We start from the raw sequence: 18,529 nt of genomic DNA, 5'->3' as shown, positions 1-18,529 counted from the left end.
GGTGCCATAAAAAACCTTCTGCTGAATATACTGAATCACTAACATTTTTATGTTTACTGTCAATGGTATCCAACTTAAAAATACCCCTTTCGTTACTTGCTGTAGCTATAACTTCACCACTTTCACTGATTACTCTTGCACCCTGCGTGTCAAAAGTGACTGAATTTCCTTCCTTGACAATTTCCCCTACAGACAGCAGGTTAGTTGCCACATTTTTCACATAATGAACATTGTGTGCTGTAACCATATCTGATTCACCATTTACACTTACACGTAGATCTAGTTTCCCAGCCAGGTGACATTGGAGCTTGTTGCCATCAACAGTAGATATTCCCATATGAGTCTTATCTTTGATATCATTTGATTTATCTTTAACAATATGCACAGATGCACCTGAGTCTAAAATCCATTCCATATCACGATTACTCATCGCACCAAAAGAATAAAAACATGAGAGTGCCTTACCTTTGTTATTGGTCCTTCTCTCTGGGCTATCAGTAACATACCTCTTTTGCTGAGTGTCTGATCTTTGCTATGCCCATTTTGCAATCTTTCAAAAAGTGTCCAATCTTAACACATGAAAAGCATTTCTTCACATCGCGCTTGCTTGAATTTTGCACTTCTTTCACATTACCCAATTTAATTTTTGCTTCGTTGCTGTGTAGATACACTTCCCTTGGTTCTTGAAAACATTGCAGCAGCTACATTTGTTTCTTCTCTGTCTTCAATTCGCAGCTCATAATTCAAATACCTTTTCTGTAGTTCATGCCATGTTTTGTCAGCTTGTGGTAGATCATGCCAAGTTACGTAAATGTGATCAAATTCTTTTGGCAGCGTCTGAAGCAAACGTGCACACAAATCAGCTTCCTCTGTTGGTTTATTTAGCATAGACATCTTTACTTCTACTTCGTCAAATTTTGCTAAATGACCTTGCATACCACCTGACCATTCCCACTCGATATTGTGAAATTTATGTCGTAACAAGTCGATATTTTCAGCAGACTGAATATCATAAATCTGGTGTAACTTATCCCAAACATCTTTTGCAGTTTCACGTGTAGCTACTCGAAATAGCGGTTTTGTTTCTAGTGATAAAACAAGACGTTTCTTCGCTTTTGAATTCGCTTTCGTCCAAGCACTTAATTTCTTTACATAATCTTCAACATTTGTTTCGAGTTTCACAAAAGATCGGCATACAACGTCGTAAAGAGTGTCACATTCCAAGACAGCCTTCATGAGAATACACCAGGTAGCCCAATTTTCTTCGCCATTTAATTTTTCAACCTGTTGTTTTTCTTCAGTCATGATGTCTTGCCCTTATTTTCTGTTTACGCTTACAAAAACGTCGAATAACTTCGTAAACTGTCTGCAAAAAGGGTGATCGCGTCGCAAGCCGTCTGCTTGAATTAGTCGATTCTGACACTATTAAACACGTCTCAATTATAGATCAAATCAATGCTAATCGGAACCACGCTCTTCTGCTACCATGTTAGAATATATACAACATCTAAGTGATTATGCAAAGATTTATTAAAGTGCCAGAACTTAAAGTAAGATCAACAACAGAACAACTATATATTTTTAAAACTTCACAGATCTCTAATATAATGAACAAATGCAGCAAAGATACTTACACACACATAACAGAAACAAATATGAACTTGTAACATTATTTACAATCCTTTAACAGTACTGAACGTAGAATGAATGGGCTGCCACATGGTGTCAACTTCTACTACGCTGAAGTCCTCGCCGCTTCCTTGAGGCAACTGGTGATGAGATAGTTTTCAAAGAACTTACACCTACATATGTGAAATCTCAGGCAGCCAGATCTCCAAAATGGAGATGTTGTAATGTGTTGTCGCCTTAGAGTACTAAAATCTATGGCATGAACAGTCGGGTGTGCAGAACGAGTATTCTGTCCGAAAAATCTACTACAGCTCAAGTCACATGGTCCTGGGATGGTGCAATTTAGCCCATATAGTGCTTACCGTATTTTCAGTGCTATTACTTCGCTGCTACAGACGGATCACCTTCAGAAGTAATGTGAAACTTTGTACATGCATTTTAAAGTCATCTTAAGAATTAGATACCAGGAACTGAAGTTTGCTTAAAGATGTGATGAGCAATGGTATTGTGCTCTTTTGCAACAATATCATAGCTCAGATTCCACTCCATTTAACTTACTTTTGATTATGGGCTAAGAAATGAAAGAGTTAGGTATTGTATTTCATTGATTCATATTGTCGAATTTCTTCTAATTAATTACGTTATAATGACACTGTATAGGAAACTATCTCACGTGGAAATACTTAGATACACACAAGGGTTTGTGAACCTGCGGAAATTAATCAGACTGTCATATATAAATTCGCATATTAACTTAGTAGTAGTATGTATACGCTGGCTAGCAGTTTACTATAACACACTTGCAAGTTTATCTAGCACTTGTCTTGTGGGGACTGATGACCTCAGATGTTAAGTCCCATAGTGCTCAGAGCCATTTGAACTTGTCTTGTAAACACACGGCCATAAAATCACAGAAATTATCTCTACAATACAATACCGTACTTTATAGCACTGTGTCTCGATATAATGTGCTTTATATCAATACGTCATTTACCGTTATACATTTTTTGTACATAGCTATGAAAAGTACCTTATCCTCCTTTCACATACTTCTCTTTACATCGTTAGCAACAACAATACTGCACCATAGCTGTTACTAATACTCAAACGTGCAGAAACGTATATAAAGCAAGGGAAATACATGTAATACTCAAGTTGCGATATTACCGCAAACTATAGACAGGCAACGTTGCCCCAAAATGACGTGACTGGCCCGGTTTGATGTTGAGAACATGCGCAGTAGATCATGATCACTTCTTAGATATACATATTCTATGGTTGGCGCCAAAGACTATCGTAGTGCAGTGCGGCGCGCTAAGTAAGAAGGCTGTGGTGATAGATGTTTTTTAAAAGTTGATGGCAGTAGGGAAATTTGACAACGTATTTCAACATTATGACAGTTCATCCCAATGTTTCGAGAAACTCTTTTTTCAGCTGACCAATAGACACAAAACAAAATTAAATGGCAACACCTAACCTCTTCGGAGAAACTTCAGATTGGAGAAAAAGTATCCTGTCACAACTGCAAAACAGAAACAGACAAGAATGTCAGCCCTTTAATGACCTCATAGCCCTCCGTAAGTAATTCACTCGGGCTGCAAAAGCCATTCAATAAAGTCATGGAGCGTTTTTAATCGTAATGGGTGAAGTGTAGGTAATGTTTACGATTTCCTAACCTATAAATCTTGATGTAACTGTGTTGTGGGAATATCCTGCTGAACATTACCATGTTTTATACAATTTTAATAGATGTGGCGTTGTTTTTTAATGCTGCAACGATATTTATTCAATGTGACTCACGAAACATCTGTGTTACCATAATGTGCTCCAACCTCATCGTGTTTTCGTATCACGCCAAAGTCACACAGCGATTTATAAAAGATTTAAGAAATTTTGTAAATTGTCATCGAAAAATATTTTGTGATGCAATTTGTGTTACTCGCTTTCAGATAATCGCCTTTTTGAAAGTGCGGCAGCATTACGAACTGAAAATCGTGAATTATTCGTTGAAAATGAGACCTTGCGCCGACAATCCCTCGAAAGACTGCCGAGAAATAGTTTGTCTGATGGAAAACCCAATGACAGAGTGCAGGCCCTGGAACAAAAGCTACTCATGCAGCAAGAGGAACTTACAGAACTTCACCGTCGAAAGGGGGAAAATGCGCAACAGATAATAGATCTAAACAAGAAACTCCAGGAGAAGGAGAAACAGCTCAATGCCTTAGAAATCAGGTACGGATTTGGTAGCGATTAATCGTATTTAAATTATTTTAAGTGACGATCCCGATATTGGCTTCGTTCCGTGACGTGTTGATGGTGTAGTATTTGACGTCATATGTGTGCAAACAGACAAATGGGGGACAATCTACCGATATGGGATGTCGGCTTTTCCCCGTGAGGTAACGATTCATAGTGTGACGACATACATGTGCCTTAACTGAAGACTGGCTGATTCTTTCTCTCACCACCTTTTTCTTGTCAACTGTGACAGTATTCATAAAATTGTTTCTTTACCCTAGTCTACATTAGTAAAATAATGGATCATTGTGTTGAGTGTTGTCTCTGTTCATCAGTGCTTCATTTATTATTGTGCTGTACCACTTATCCTATTCAGTTCATTCCATGTTTTCTCATACCGCTCAAGGCTGCACAGTGGCAACACATTGGACTCACTTTCAGTTGATTCAGATTTCTGTCTGGCCATCCAGATTTAGGTTTCCCATGGTTTCTTAAAGATAGCCTAAGGCAATTGTTTGGATTATTCCTTTGAAAAGGACATGATTAATTTCTTTGCCCGGCGTTAACTGAGGTAATTTCCATAATGACATTGTCATTAATTGAATGTTGAGTCATAATTTTCTAGGTCTTGTGAAGAACAGTAAGCTGTGGGGAGTTAGAGGAATGTTTGCTATGATTGTCAGCTTTGACCAATGACGTAGGCAACAAGTGGCAAACACTGTAGACAATAAGACGACTATAATGTGATGTTACGGGCAATTTTTCCAAACAGACTAAGCTATAAATCAGTCTGTCACCACAACCAGTTTTCTTTTTTAATATCACATCCGTTGCCATTGCCAACTTTAAACTGACCTACCACTGTGCTGTGTAGCCTAGGCCTCTGGCAAAGCTACAAATCAGTATGTTATCACAACCAGTTTTTATGCTTTCATATTCATTGGCTTCACCAGATAACAAAAAAAAAAAAACTGTGAATATGTGCACCAAAGGGGACGTGACAGCAGCGACTATAATTGTCAATGGCCAAAGACTACGCAATTGAACATTTCTCTTGACCTGCCAATGGTATATTTCTTTAAGTGCGATATCATATGTTTCATAGGTGGCATGTTTAGTGTTTTTATTTGTATATTTCAATTGTGTGTTTCGTTTACAATATGTTGTTTGCTTGACATGGATGGTGGCTTATATCATCTCCTTTACTAGATCTCTGGGGTTTAGTGGAAATGGTGAGTGTATAGGGGAAGAGCATTGTTGTTCTGATATGACCAGTGATGTCACTGTGAGAACGTTATTATTATTATTATTATTATTTTAATTGATGTTGTGCTGATGATAAACTGTAGCATAGGTTGATATTAGACTGTAAGGTGATAAGTGGGGTTTGAAAGTGTTAATTACAAGAACATCCCCACCTAAGACCACCTATTCCCATGAAGCGGCCATCAGATGGTCAGCTTTTATTTTGCTGATATTTTTGTGTTCCTGTCTGCACTGATTTGTTGTTAGTTGAGGCTTAAATCTTTGTGATATTGATGATTTCATTAATTTGTCGGAGTGGTGCTATGGTGTTAACTAATCGTAGCCTTTCTTACTTTGTTGCCTCACATTGTGCTCTAAGTACTTAGAATTTATTTTGATACTACAGATGAAGGCTAGGCGTATTTCTGTCCACATGTAATTGTATTCTTTTTATTTGTTTATAATGAAGTTTTACATCATTTGTCAGAGCTGGAATAAACAAACAGATTATTCACATTCTGGCTGGAGTGTGGTGTTGGGACACCACCTTGAAATCTTGACTGATCTTAAGTGTTTCCCATGGTCTTGGTTAGGGTGGATGGTGATAATTTGTTTTTGAGTTGGCAGAGCCCATCAATGTGAATGCCAAATAAAGGTTGTGGCAAGAGACTGACATTTAACGTAGCAAAGTTTTCTTTTCATACCATATTTAACACACTTCCCATTTTAAACACACACAAATTCAAAAAATCTATATCATATTATGTGCAAGTTTCCAGTAAGTATTTTGATATATATAATACAGATATCATGAACAATGGAGTTGGGGGGGGGGGGGGTCCACTTCGTAACCTGTACCCACTTTCTGTGCAGGTCAGAGCTTCCATTATATTTTCCAGATCTGTGTCTCCAGTTGAAAACATAAATTAAGATTTCAACATTTTCTTATTTCATGCCCTCTACCATTTCATACAATTTCAGTTGAGCAAACAGAGGACAACCAAATTTTGTATGTAAATGTCAGGTTACTCAGGTTTTTACAAAAATTGTTTAAGTATCTGTCATGTGAGGCTTGTTCTTAAGGAGAACATTCATATTTTAGGGTAGAAAAGTAAGATGGTTAAATGACATTAGGTAACTACAGGTACATTGCAGGTAAGAACCTAAAAATAGTCTGTTTTTATTAGTGGGAATGATGCCCGCATATTAGGGAACAGAAAGTAAGCTGAAACTAGAAGGGAACAGGAGTGAAATCTTAAATTCTGATGGAAATATAAACTGTACATTAAAAGTTTTGCTCTACATGCATATCTGTGAATGTTTGTGGACTTAGGTTCCAGGTGAGGAGAGAATGAAAGACTAGGAATGGTCAAAATTGCCAGACTTTCCAAATATTGGGCGAGACATTGCTGCTATAGCCTTTGTCATTTTTTGATGGATGCTCTTCCAAGGTCATCCACTGAATAATAAGGTTTCCTGCCACAATATACTACAAGTTTCAATTTGTCCTAAACGTGCTCGATTGGATTCTCTTAGCAGGTCATCTATTTGGTTGATTCTTACCTTCTGCAGAAAGGTTTTTAGAATTGTCGTTAATAATGGATAGCTAGAGGCCAAATTTGTGTGCAGACATTTGTGTATTTTCTGAGTTGACAAAGCCCTCCCAGTTGCCACCATAAAGTGTGATATGTCGAATCCTCCTTGGGGTACGTATGACTCACAATTTATAGGTAATAGTTATCAGCCAGTGGTTTTGATCACTGACTAGCACTATGAAGTAGATCTTGAAAGTATCGTTTTGCAAAATATCAGTTAAATGTTTGAATGTCAGTGTGCTGTATGCCATTTAGACAGGCAGCTTCCTGTATTGACAGCTTGTCTTGCCATAAAGTGACAGTGTGTGCATGCTTAAGCTTGAAATGACCCTTTGAGGCTGGTTGACAAACTGAGTGACAGACTAAAGCTGGTGAATTGTCCTGGATCACAGTTAGACACATGGTGCACTCTAAGGAGTGGTTGGCCAACTTAAAAACACTGTACTATATTCTGACTACTTGTTGCTCCTTGGCACTATCTTTTGATGTTATCATTCATTTTTCTGAAAACTTCTCAGAACAGTTAGAGAATCAGGGAATGAGGGCACGGGCTTTGATTTCTTGGTGACTAAGAGACATTAAATTTTTTGTTCAGTTTATGTGAAGTAAAAGCAAAAATGTCCTCAACTTGAAGGTTGGTTTGAATACCACAGTGCTTTACTAGACATTGTCATCCTGTGGGTGGTATCCCCTTGTATTTGTCATGCCTTTGAACTGACCTACTGGCACAGTTACAGGGGACCTACTTCTTAACTTCAGCTCTGAACCATGTTGCAACATGATATTTCCTTATGTGTCACTGTGAATGTGATGTCCTAGTACACCACCAACTCCCTTGCCATGGCTGCAAGGCCTTTCCAAACATCCAGTATTACCCTGGCTTTGGAAAGCTCAACCACATCCTTCACCATTGTTTCAACTATCTCTCGTTATACACTGATATGAGGGATATCCCACCCACATCACCCAAGGTAATGTTTTGTAACACACCCAACCTACAGGATATCGTTGTCCATCCCTATTATACTGCTGCTCCCAATCCTGCACCACGTGGCTCATTTCCTTGTGGTCGGCCCAGATGCGAGACCTGTCCCGTACACCCACCCACCACCTCCTACAGCAGTCCAGTCAAAGGCATCACATATTCTGTAGAAGGAGGGGCCACATGTGAAAACAGCCATGTTATATATCAAACACTCTAAAGTCCTTGTTGGAATACCAACAATATTATGAAAAGGTCAAATTGCTACTCACCAGAAAGATGACATGTTGAGTAGCAGACAGGCATGATGAAAAGACTATTACCTATAATCTTTCAGCCAAAGCCTTCTTCAGAAAAGAGAGAAATAAACACACACACACACACACACACACACACACACACACACACACATTCACACAAGCACGCGTACTTCACCACACAATAGTTACCTCTGGCCAGACTGGCTATGCTGCAATTATTGCACAGCATTCTTTATGGACATGAGAAATAACAAACTTCGTGTTTCTTTAGAATAAACAGTTGGAAGTTCTCTTTCCAGCATATCCTATATTCTTGCAATCCCTCAGGTCTAGATCTCCACTAACTTCATTTCCCACTACCTTACCTTACCTTTCCCCTTCTCTCCTCCACCAACACCACTCTTTCCATGTCCAGATCCTGTATACTGCCTTCCCTCGACACACTTCCTCTTTCTCCTCTACCCCCAGCATGCAGGTTCTCTCTCTCTCTCTCTCTCTCTCTCTCTCTCTCTCTCTCTGTGTGTGTGTGTGTGTGTGTGTGTGTGTGTGTGTGTGTGTGTGTGTGTGTGTGTGTGTGTGTTAGTTATCTCCCCTTCCTCTCAGCTTTTCCCTCCCTCTCCATCACTCTTTATATCTTACATGCTCTACTCTCTGAACTTCTTTCGTCGTTTTGGGCAGCCAATGAGTCATCTGCCAAAAGACATGCTTCGCTCTATCTCACTACCGCCTCCTTGCCTTGTGCATCTTTCCCTGCACCTCCCAACTTCCATTAGTCCAGGCAACAGCTTTCAGTAATCAATAATTAGTCTCACCATGGGAATGTATATTTGGGTATTTTTTTGTGTTCTTTTACTAGGAAAAGAGAAAGAGCTTGAAAGCTAGTGTGAACACTGCTTTTTGTTGCATGTTTCTATGCTCCAAATATCACTCCACTGTAGGTGAGTGATTGCCTTTCCCTTGTTTTATATATGATATTTTTTTACATTTGCAAATCATTGTCGGAGGTGAAAAAGCCATAAATGACAACAAAGATACTAGAAACTCCAGGTTGGAATATCAGCAATATTAGGAAAAGAATAGATTGCTACTCACAGCAACGATAACCTGTTGAGTTGCATGCAGGCACAATGAAAATGCTTGTGTACCTTATAGCTTTTGGCCAAATCTTTCTTCGGCAAAGAAAATACACATTGTCACATTTCAGTTGGAGCTGCCAGTGGTAGCGGTCATGTATGTATGAGGTATGCCGGCTTGTGAGAATGTGTGTGTCTTTTCTTTGCTGAAGAAGGCTTTGGCCGTAAGCTATAATATGTAAGTCTTTTTGTTGTGGCTGTCTGCAGTTCAATAGGTCATCTCTATAGTGAGTAGAATCTACCATTTCCCTAATATTCTTAATAAAAATACTAGGACTGAAAGTAGTTTGAACCCCAGACATAGAACTCGTAGCCTGGTACTTACCCACTGAGCTACTAAAACACACTTGTGAAGGAGACAATCTGTGTCCTTAAGGCATCAATGACTGCATGTATTGACTTTGAAAGGCCACAGCCGCTTTCCTTCCCTACCCTTTCCCAGTTTGAGCTTTGGCTCTGTGTGCACTGAACTTTTCATTGAAATGCCATTAACCATAATCTCCTTCCTTGTTTCATACACACAGATGACTGTGATGCTGAAGTCTTTTTCTTAAATTTATTTTGGTGAGGATGGTCATTCTATGGTCCACTGAAGGACAGATGCACATAATTATAGGGATACATTGTTGATGTCAGTCTGTTGTGTTATGGAACATATTGTGTGCTGACACATTATGACCTTTTTGGAGAAAGAAAATCCTCTCTGTAGGAATGTGCTTGGAATCTGCTAACGGTAGTGTTGTTAACTCAGTTGGATTGGCTCTCTCAGTTCTTTTTTTACCTGCAAGGTATGTGGAATGGGCCCTGTTGTTTAAAATTTTGTGTATTATCTGAGCTTTAGTGTAAGCTTTGTAACTGCAATGTTGACTGTGTTACAAAACTGTTGGCTCATCCATTTTTTAGTTTATTGACATCATCATTTTTTTCATCTAGCTTAATGTTTTGTACCTTAACTTCAAAGGGTATTCAGTATAGTTCTGCACTGTCACCTACAGAATAAAATATGAGCATAAAGGATATTGGTCCAGATTTGTGTCTGGATTCATGTGACATCAAGGAGGTGTCTATATTTTCAGGTGTATAAGTAAATTTCAAGTGGCTGCGTGTGAGTGTTACTGTGTTGTTACTGTTCAGTATATTTTAATGACCTGATGGATAGTGTCAGTAGCTCTTCTGAATCTGTTACAGACAGTGTATATAAGAAACCTGCAACACCAGAAAATTGTAGCAATATGCAGGAAGTCCTATAGAGAATAGATGCGTGGCGTAGCAACTAACAGTTAAACCTCAGTATAAACAAATGTCAAGCATTACACATAACTAGACAGAAAGACTCATTGTTGTTTGACTGTATAATGTTCCTTGTAGAATAGGTAGATGACAGACTAAAATAGTTTGGTAGAATGCTAAGGAGGTGTGTTTCACATTGAAAGATGCAGCTTACAAAACCCATGTTTTACTAATTATTCAATATTGTTTGTCAGTCTGGGCACCGTTATTGGGAAGAATTGATAGAGGAGGTTGATAAGTTCCTAAGAAGGACAGCAAATCTCATTATAGGTTTTAAGTAACAAATGGAAAGCTGGACTAAGACTTGAACTTGGGATTTATGACTTTTGCAGGCAGATGCTCTGCCAACTGGAACCATGTCTCAAGTTGTGGCTAAGCCATGTCTCTGCAATAGCCTTTCTTCCAAGAGTGATAGTCCTGCAAGTTTCAAAGGAGAATGTATGTGAAGTTTGGAAGGTAGGACATGAATATTGTCAGAAATAAAGTTTTGAGCATGGTTTGTGAATCATAACTTGCATAGCTCACTTTGCCTGCAAAAGTCAAAGGTCCTAAGTTTGAGTCTTCATCTGGCACACAGTTTTATTCTGCCAAGAAATTTTATATCAGCACACACTCTACTGCAGAGTGAGAATGTAAAGCCCTGGTTGGAATCTGAATAATGGGAGGAAATGTTAGAAATTCCCGATAAAGTTGAGGCAGACCTATGAAAACATTTAAAACATTGCTAAGCATTCTGACAGTGTGTCCCTTCAGAGCTAAGTGGTACAGAATACACCTATACTTCCATGGCTGTGTTATCCCAGCGGTCTACCTTTATTGCTTCGTGGAGAGAAATAGGAGTGCTAATGACGTCCTGGAGTGATAAGTATGGGTAAGCATTTTAGGAGAGTACTGAAGATAAAAATTGAAGGCTTAAAAGAAAAATGTGATATAAACACATTAAATATGTGCAGAAAACAGATAAATGATTAAGTGAGCTGGCTGTTACGGGATGTGTGGAGAACAGTTGGAGGATCCAGAAAAAAAAGAAAAAAAAATTCACTTTGTGCTGAAGGATGGTTCCATGGTGTGAGAATATGTGTTTGTATGTCAGTGATCACAGCTCACAGGAAAACCTTTGCCTTATGAGAAGTGGTGGTAGACACATATTACATTAAATAATGATAGGAACAATGTATGGAGGAGGAGTGGCTAGATTATGGTCTCTGTGAGATGAGGGATTGGTATTGACAGTTCACCCAAACACATGGCAGTATTGCTGGACATGGCTTAGGGCACCCTGTACCCATTTGCTGTTACTCATGTTCTCTAGCGCTAAAATCAAAAACCTGAACAATATGGAGGTTGTATTTATGTGCGTGAATTTATTTACACTTACTGTGTGTAATATACAAACTTGAAAAATTGAAAAGAGTTATTTAGTATCTAATATGCTGAAATTTCTTTGTTATAATTCACAATAGGACTACAAACTTTTTCACAATATCATTGAACATTCATAGTTTTTGTTTTCATTGTTAAATATTTTCATTATTAACTAGTTCTGCAATGGGCAACAAAACATAATTTTTCTGTATATGTAGCACATCATTTAATCACTGAGTAATATTAACTTGAAATCTGGCAGTCATATAGGTAGGTGGATAATGAACATTACGTCGAAGTAGTAGTGCCACAAAGTCTTACAAAACTGCACTAGTACTTACTTTACTCTCTGTTTCTAGGCAATAGCATCTAAAGTCTCTTCCTCCAGAACTATGCAGCTTTAATGGACTTGTCATTGAGCAAAAATAGATCTTCTGCTGTGAGAACAAACTCCATCCCTGAACCTATGAGCAAACGTTCAATTGTCAGTGTTTCCACACATTTGCACTGCTCATCTTTGGAGTAGCCCCACATAACCATGTTTACTTTGCATTTTGTGACTCCCGTTCTTAATCTTTTCTGTGCTTTCCATGTACTGTACTCTAGTTGCTACACTGGACTCGCATTCGGGAGGACGACGGTTCAATCCCGCGTCCGGCCATCCTGATTTAGGTTTTCCGTGATTTCCCTAAATTGCTCCAGGTAAATGCCGGGATGGTTCCTTTCAAAGGGCATGGCTGACTTCCTTCCCCGTCCTCCCCTAATCCAATGAGACTGATGACCTCACTGTCTGGTCTCCTTCCCCCCCTCCCTCCCCCCCCAAAAAAAAAAAATCTAGTTGCTGCCTTTGTGTGATTTCCTCTTTGTGGTGCAGGTTTGTATTTCGTTCGCAGAATGTCCAGCTGTAAGAAAGGCGGCAGGTTTCAGGTCGGCCTCCTAGTGATACTATTCATTGGATAAAGCTCTTAATTGATTTAAGAAGAGTTGTATCTGTTTGGTGGTTATACATTACATGCTGTGGGGTGGTTTGCTGCTTTTTACTTTCTGCCTTGCTGTTCTGTACTATACTAGTAAAGAATGGTAATATTTTTGCATAACGCAGACTAGAATGAAAACATAGGTGACAGTGTGGAAAGGCAATAGGAGACGGGAAAAAACGTAAGGGAGGCAAAACAGCAATCATTTGACACATAAATGTGACTGGAAATGTTGCCAAGCTTTGGTGGTGTCCTCCTGAGCTAACTAGTAAGTGTAGTAACCAAAACCAACTGCAGGAACGCCTTGGGCTGCGGATCGGAGCCACAAGGCGGCAAAGCCGCCGGCAGTGGAGCACGCACCACCGGGTAAACACAAGGATGAGTCGGATGACAGACCAATGACAACTGACAACAACCGACCATGACCAACACAACAAGGAAGAGATAAACAACGGAGGCTTGTGGAAACCACAACACCAAACACCAACAGTGAATCCACTCGGAACCAGAGCCAGGCAAATGTCAATAACGAGCAACAACCAGAATGCAGTACTGCCGAGATAGAAACGAAATCCAGAGCGAGTACCAGACTGGCTGGACTAGGGCAGAGCGGGTCCCTATATACGAAACCGGAGGGAGCGGCTATTGGCCGCTGTCTGCACGTGGCGTAGTAGTGGCGCCCTCACTGCACGAGAGCCACTGCGCGGAATAGCCACTGTCGAGGTGGAGCCCTCTATGGGCTGACCACGTCCATTTGTTCTGGCGCGTGTTCAACTTCCACGGCGGAAGGTACTAGAGTAAGGAATTCACACCCACATAACTGCATTGCCCTGGCCTATCAACCACTCAACACTCAACTGTACAGTTAGCAGGATATATGTTTCACAGGTTTCTTGCCATTTCATATTTGTGCACAACCTCAAGATTTTTATGATTTCCGCTGTCCTCAGTGTCAGGACTTACCTACAGGCCATGTTGCAAGTTTTATGAAATGAGTGATGGAATAGCCATGGTTTCTCTATTGTGTCGAGTAATGGCTAATTTCTTTATGGACCATTTTAAGAACACACATTAAATTCAGCTCTTCTTTGTCCATCTTGCTTCTTTCACGGTGTTGACAACTTTATGATATAGGATCAAAGCTCGTCATATGTTCAATGACCATATGACAGTGAAAAGAATCAGTTACTGACAGTATAATGTAAATGGATAGATGAAAAATCTATTCACCAAGCGGTGGCAGGGAACACACACTCAAAAGGGTTTAACTTTTACAAGCTTTCGAAGCTAGTGGCTGCTCCTTCTGGCAGAAGAGTTGAAGGGGGATGAAGAGGGGTGAAGGAAAAGGACTGGAGAGGTTTAGGGAAAGGGGTACAGTTCATACAACTCAACATCTCTGCTATATAGTGAGTAGCAGTCTATCCTTTTCATAATGTTGTCATTATTCCATCCTGGGCTTTCCATAGTTTATAGAGTGAAAAGTTACATTAAAATAGATTTCACTCTAACTACAGTAAATTTTGTATGGGGTAGCAAGAAATTCTGAAGTCAGTGAGAGGTCTCCAGTAAGTGTCTTTGTGAGTAGAACTGTCACGTCACATTAAGCAACACTGCAGCAGAATGCAAAACAGCCTGCATAATATCCAGTCATGATAGAACTGCACATCATCTAACATTTTGGTAAAGGGGTTGTGACCTGCAAGAAATGGTAAATTTCGACAGTAGTGAATTAATGGAAGAATGAGAGCCTTGATGATATGACTTGTGTATGGAATGTGACGGAAAACTCCCGTGTTGAAATGGAGAAGATCGTAACATCAGTGTTGTCCTTCAATATGCTCAGTCTTCTCATATTTATCCAGTTTAAAGTTTGACTCTATACGCCAAATTGTTTTGGAGATACATTGGCAGTATGTGTGGGTGAGATATTTGGGTATGACCCTGGCACCTCATGTACAGCTTCAATATTGTATGCTAACTGTCATCAGAAACGCTCTATCTAGAATTGTTCCATGTACGTGCAGGAAAAGATGACCCGTAAAATTAAAGTAATCAAGCACGAATGCAGTAAAATGAGTACGGCATAAATCCTGCAACAAGCTCATTACTTACTGACATAGTTTATTACTGCAGTGGTGGAACTAGTGTAAAAAAGTAAGCATATAAACACACACAAAGGTGTATGTAAAAACCCGCACATGCAAATGAGCTTACTAAAGTGCTCCAGAAAGTCACCTCCCAATGTATATAATGAATCCTCAATGCATTACAGCTCCATATCAAGCCACATTTACACATAATTGATGCACAAATCCATTAGTATCTCCACAGCATTTGAAACCCAACTTTGATCAGTAAAATTTAAGCAAAGCCAAAAAACAGGCAACCTTAAGAGCCCAAAACTGCTAGCCCACTCAACCTTAGTTCTGTCTAGTGGAACTGATGTCATCTTCACAGACACACAGTTAAAAAGTGAATCTGGTCTCAACCCAAAGATTGGTTAGAATACCATAGTGTTTGACTGTTAGTGACTTGGTGGACAGGGAATGCCCTTGCCTTTTCTGACCTTCAAACTGACTTCTCAACAAATTATGAGGGGGCTACAATTTAATACAGACTCTGAACGATGATGCAACTTTGGAATTTTCACGTCACTTATTCCAAGAGATGAAACAAGTGACAGAAAAAAACTGTAGGACCTACTGAAGATTCAGCCCCACATCATCAGATCTGTGCTCTGGCACTGAGCCACCAAGATGTGCCTACTGAGACTGTGGGCTATGAAGTCTGAGTCAACCAGTGATTCCCTCAGCCAGTCAACCATGCTTTGATGTTTCTCTAATTTGGAAGAAATTAAGTGAAAAATCAAACAAAAACACCACTGTTAACATGTCTCCCACACTGCTGTTGACAGTAACAGTTTCAGAAGACTCTGCAGCTATTTCTTCTACTGGAAGACTTCAGTGCAGACAAACTGCAATGGGGCTTATTCAGTGCTTGTCCAGCTTGTTGAGTGCCTCATGATTTCTCAGAACTTTGTATCCTTAATATTGGCAACACCACTTAGTTCAGCACTGTTAAGAGCCACTCTCAGCTATAGACATTTTGTGCTGCCCTCCAGCACTCACAGATTTTGCTCAGTGGGAAGTTATTAAAGAATATCCTTCAGCCCAACGGCCATTTCACAATCTGGACCCATCAACCACAAAGATGTGTTCTTTAAAGGAAGCCACCACGGTGGATGATCCTCAGAGCAAATGGGAGATATACAGCCAGCTGGCTTGTTTTTACAATCAAGATGTTGCCCATGATTTGCTGGATCAGATTTCAATGTGCAAATGATTCATAAACTCCAAAGCCCTCAGGTTATCTTAGGAGATAACCTATTGAGTAATAAGGGCTCTGTGCAAACTAACCTAGGCATGTGACGCACAGTTATTTAACTCCTGATCAGCCACAGAAAATCTGCCAGTCTTGGTTTTATTCAATTTTGATTTTATTCATCCAGATGTCATCTCCCAATGATATAGGATTTGTCTTCATAATGTGATGAAAATTAAATAGTTAAAAAATGTAAATACACACAGATCTATTATTTTGCCTTTTATGCCTTTTCCTAGTATTTAACTCCAGTCACTTAACAGAAATAAATTTTTGTCTCACTTATCTGAACAATTTCTTTCATCTAATAATACAATTTTCAATCTTTTAATCATCTGAGGATTTAGTTGGCATACATTTCTGTAGTACTGTGTTGGTTTATAGCTTGGTGTCTGTCTTTGCTATGATAATCCATTCACTATGCTGTTCATAGTAGTTACCTACACATCTTATTCATTTTTGAACTATTCCCTTGTCCCTGTTTTTGAGTTTGTGCCAATAACCTACACTTGTTTGTTTGTTGTTGTTGTCTTCAGTCCGAAAACTGGTTTGATGCAGCTGTTCATGCTACTGTCTCCTGTGTGTGCCTCTTCATCTCTGAATATCTACTGCAGCCTACATCCTTCTGAATCTGCTTACTGTATTCTTCTCCTGGTCTCCTCCTACGATTTTTGTTTGCCCTCCACAGTTTTCTCCAATACTAAATTGGTGATACCTTGATGTCTCAGAATGTGTCCAATCTACTGATTCCTACTTTCAGTCAAGTTGTGTACATTTTCTCTCTACTTTGGACATCATTAGTTATTTTGCTGTCCAAATAGCAAAACCCATTTACTATTTTCAGTATCTCATTTCCTAATCGAATTCCCTTAGCATCACCTGACTTAATTCAACCATATTTCATTATCCTTGTTTTGCTTGTGTTGACATTCATTTTATATCCTCCTTTCAGGGCACTTTCTACTCCATTGAACTCCTCTTCCAAGTCCTTCACTGTCGCTGATAGAACTACAATGTCATCAACAAATCTTAAAGTTTTCATTTCTTCTCCGTGTACTTCAAGTCCTACTCCAAGGTGTGTTTTTTTTTGTGTGTGTGTGTGTGTGTGGGGGGGGGGGGGGGGGCGGGGCGCATTTTACTACTCGTTCAGTGTACAGATTGAATAACAAGGGGGTAGGTTACAACCGTGTCTCAATTGCTTCTAAAACAGTGCTTCTCTTTTATGTCCTTCACCTCTTATCACTGCCATCCGGTTTCTGTACACGTTGTAAATAGCCTTTTGTTCCCTGCATTGTACCCATGCTACCTTCAGAATTCCAAAGAGTGTATTCAGCTCAGCAGTTTCAAAATCTTTCTCTAAGTCTACACAGGGTAGAAATGTAGGTTTGTCCTTCCTTAACCTACCTTTTAAGATAAGTCATAGGATCAATATTGTCTCGTGTGTTCCTACATTTCTCTGGAATCTAAACTGATCTGCCCTGTTATTGCATTCTACCAATTTTTCCATTCTTCTGTAAAGAGTTTGTGTTAGTATTTTGCAACCACAACTTACTAAACTGATAGTTTGTTAATTTTCACAACTGTCAGCAACTGCTTTCTTTGGATTTGGACTTCTTCTTCCAGTCTGAGGAAATTTTGCCTGTCTCATACATCTTGCATGCCAGATAGATGAATTTTGTCATGGTTGGCCCTTCCAAGGATATCAGTAGTTCTGATGGAATATTGCCTATCCCTGGGGCCTTATTTTGACTTGGATCTTTCAGAGCTCTGTCAAATTCTTCTAGCAGTATCATATTTCCCATCTCATATTCAGGTATGTCCACTTTGCTTTTTTATAATATTGCTTTCAAGTTCATCCTCCTCCTATAGACCCTCTATATACTCCTTCCACCTTTCAGCTTTCCCTTCTTTGCTTATGACTGGTTTTCCATCTGAGTTCTTGATACTCATACGGCTGTTTCTCTTTTCACCCCACCCCCAACCCCACCCTCTTTAATCTTCGTGTAAGTGGTATCTACCATTCCCCTAGTGATTTATGCTTCTAAATCCTTACATTCGTCCTGTAGCCATTTCCGCTTAGCCATTTTCCACTTCCTGTCAATCTACTTTTTTAAACATTTATTTTCACTTTTGCCTGCTTCATTTTTAAATTTCTTCCTTTCATAAAATAAATTCAGTATCTCTTGTTATCCAAGGACTTCTAGTATGCATACCATCTCATCTCTTAAAGCTACCCACTCATCTTCTACTTTGTTCCTTTCCCCTGTTCTAGTCAGTTGTGCTATTTTTCCTTCTATTACTACCGAATTCCAGTCCCCCATCACAATTATATTTTCGTCTTCTTCAACTACCTGAATAATTTTTTTTATCTCATTGTACATTTCTTCAGTCTCTTTATCATCTGCGGAGCTAGTTGGCACATAAACTTGTACTA

At 39.3% G+C, this 18,529-nt stretch overlaps 1 protein-coding gene across 3 annotated transcripts in view; it reads left to right on the top strand.

Moving 5' to 3' along the window:
- Window positions 1–2,919: 2,919 nt before the first annotated feature.
- Window positions 2,920–18,529, top strand: part of LOC126092301 (autophagy-related protein 16-1-like) — a 106,283-nt gene continuing 90,673 nt past the window's right edge. For all 3 annotated transcript variants that reach the window (XM_049907823.1, XM_049907822.1, XM_049907824.1), the window contains exons 1-2: window positions 2,920–3,206; window positions 3,579–3,861. In XM_049907823.1, the coding sequence (XP_049763780.1) occupies window positions 3,092–3,206; window positions 3,579–3,861 (398 nt within the window). In that variant the 5' untranslated portion in view covers window positions 2,920–3,091. The remainder of the gene's footprint in view (window positions 3,207–3,578; window positions 3,862–18,529) is intronic.

The sequence above is a fragment of the Schistocerca cancellata genome, chromosome 7 (genome assembly GCF_023864275.1).
Source record: "Schistocerca cancellata isolate TAMUIC-IGC-003103 chromosome 7, iqSchCanc2.1, whole genome shotgun sequence".
NCBI classification, from domain to species: Eukaryota; Metazoa; Arthropoda; class Insecta; order Orthoptera; family Acrididae; genus Schistocerca; species Schistocerca cancellata.
This window is presented reverse-complemented; position numbering and strand designations above follow the sequence as displayed.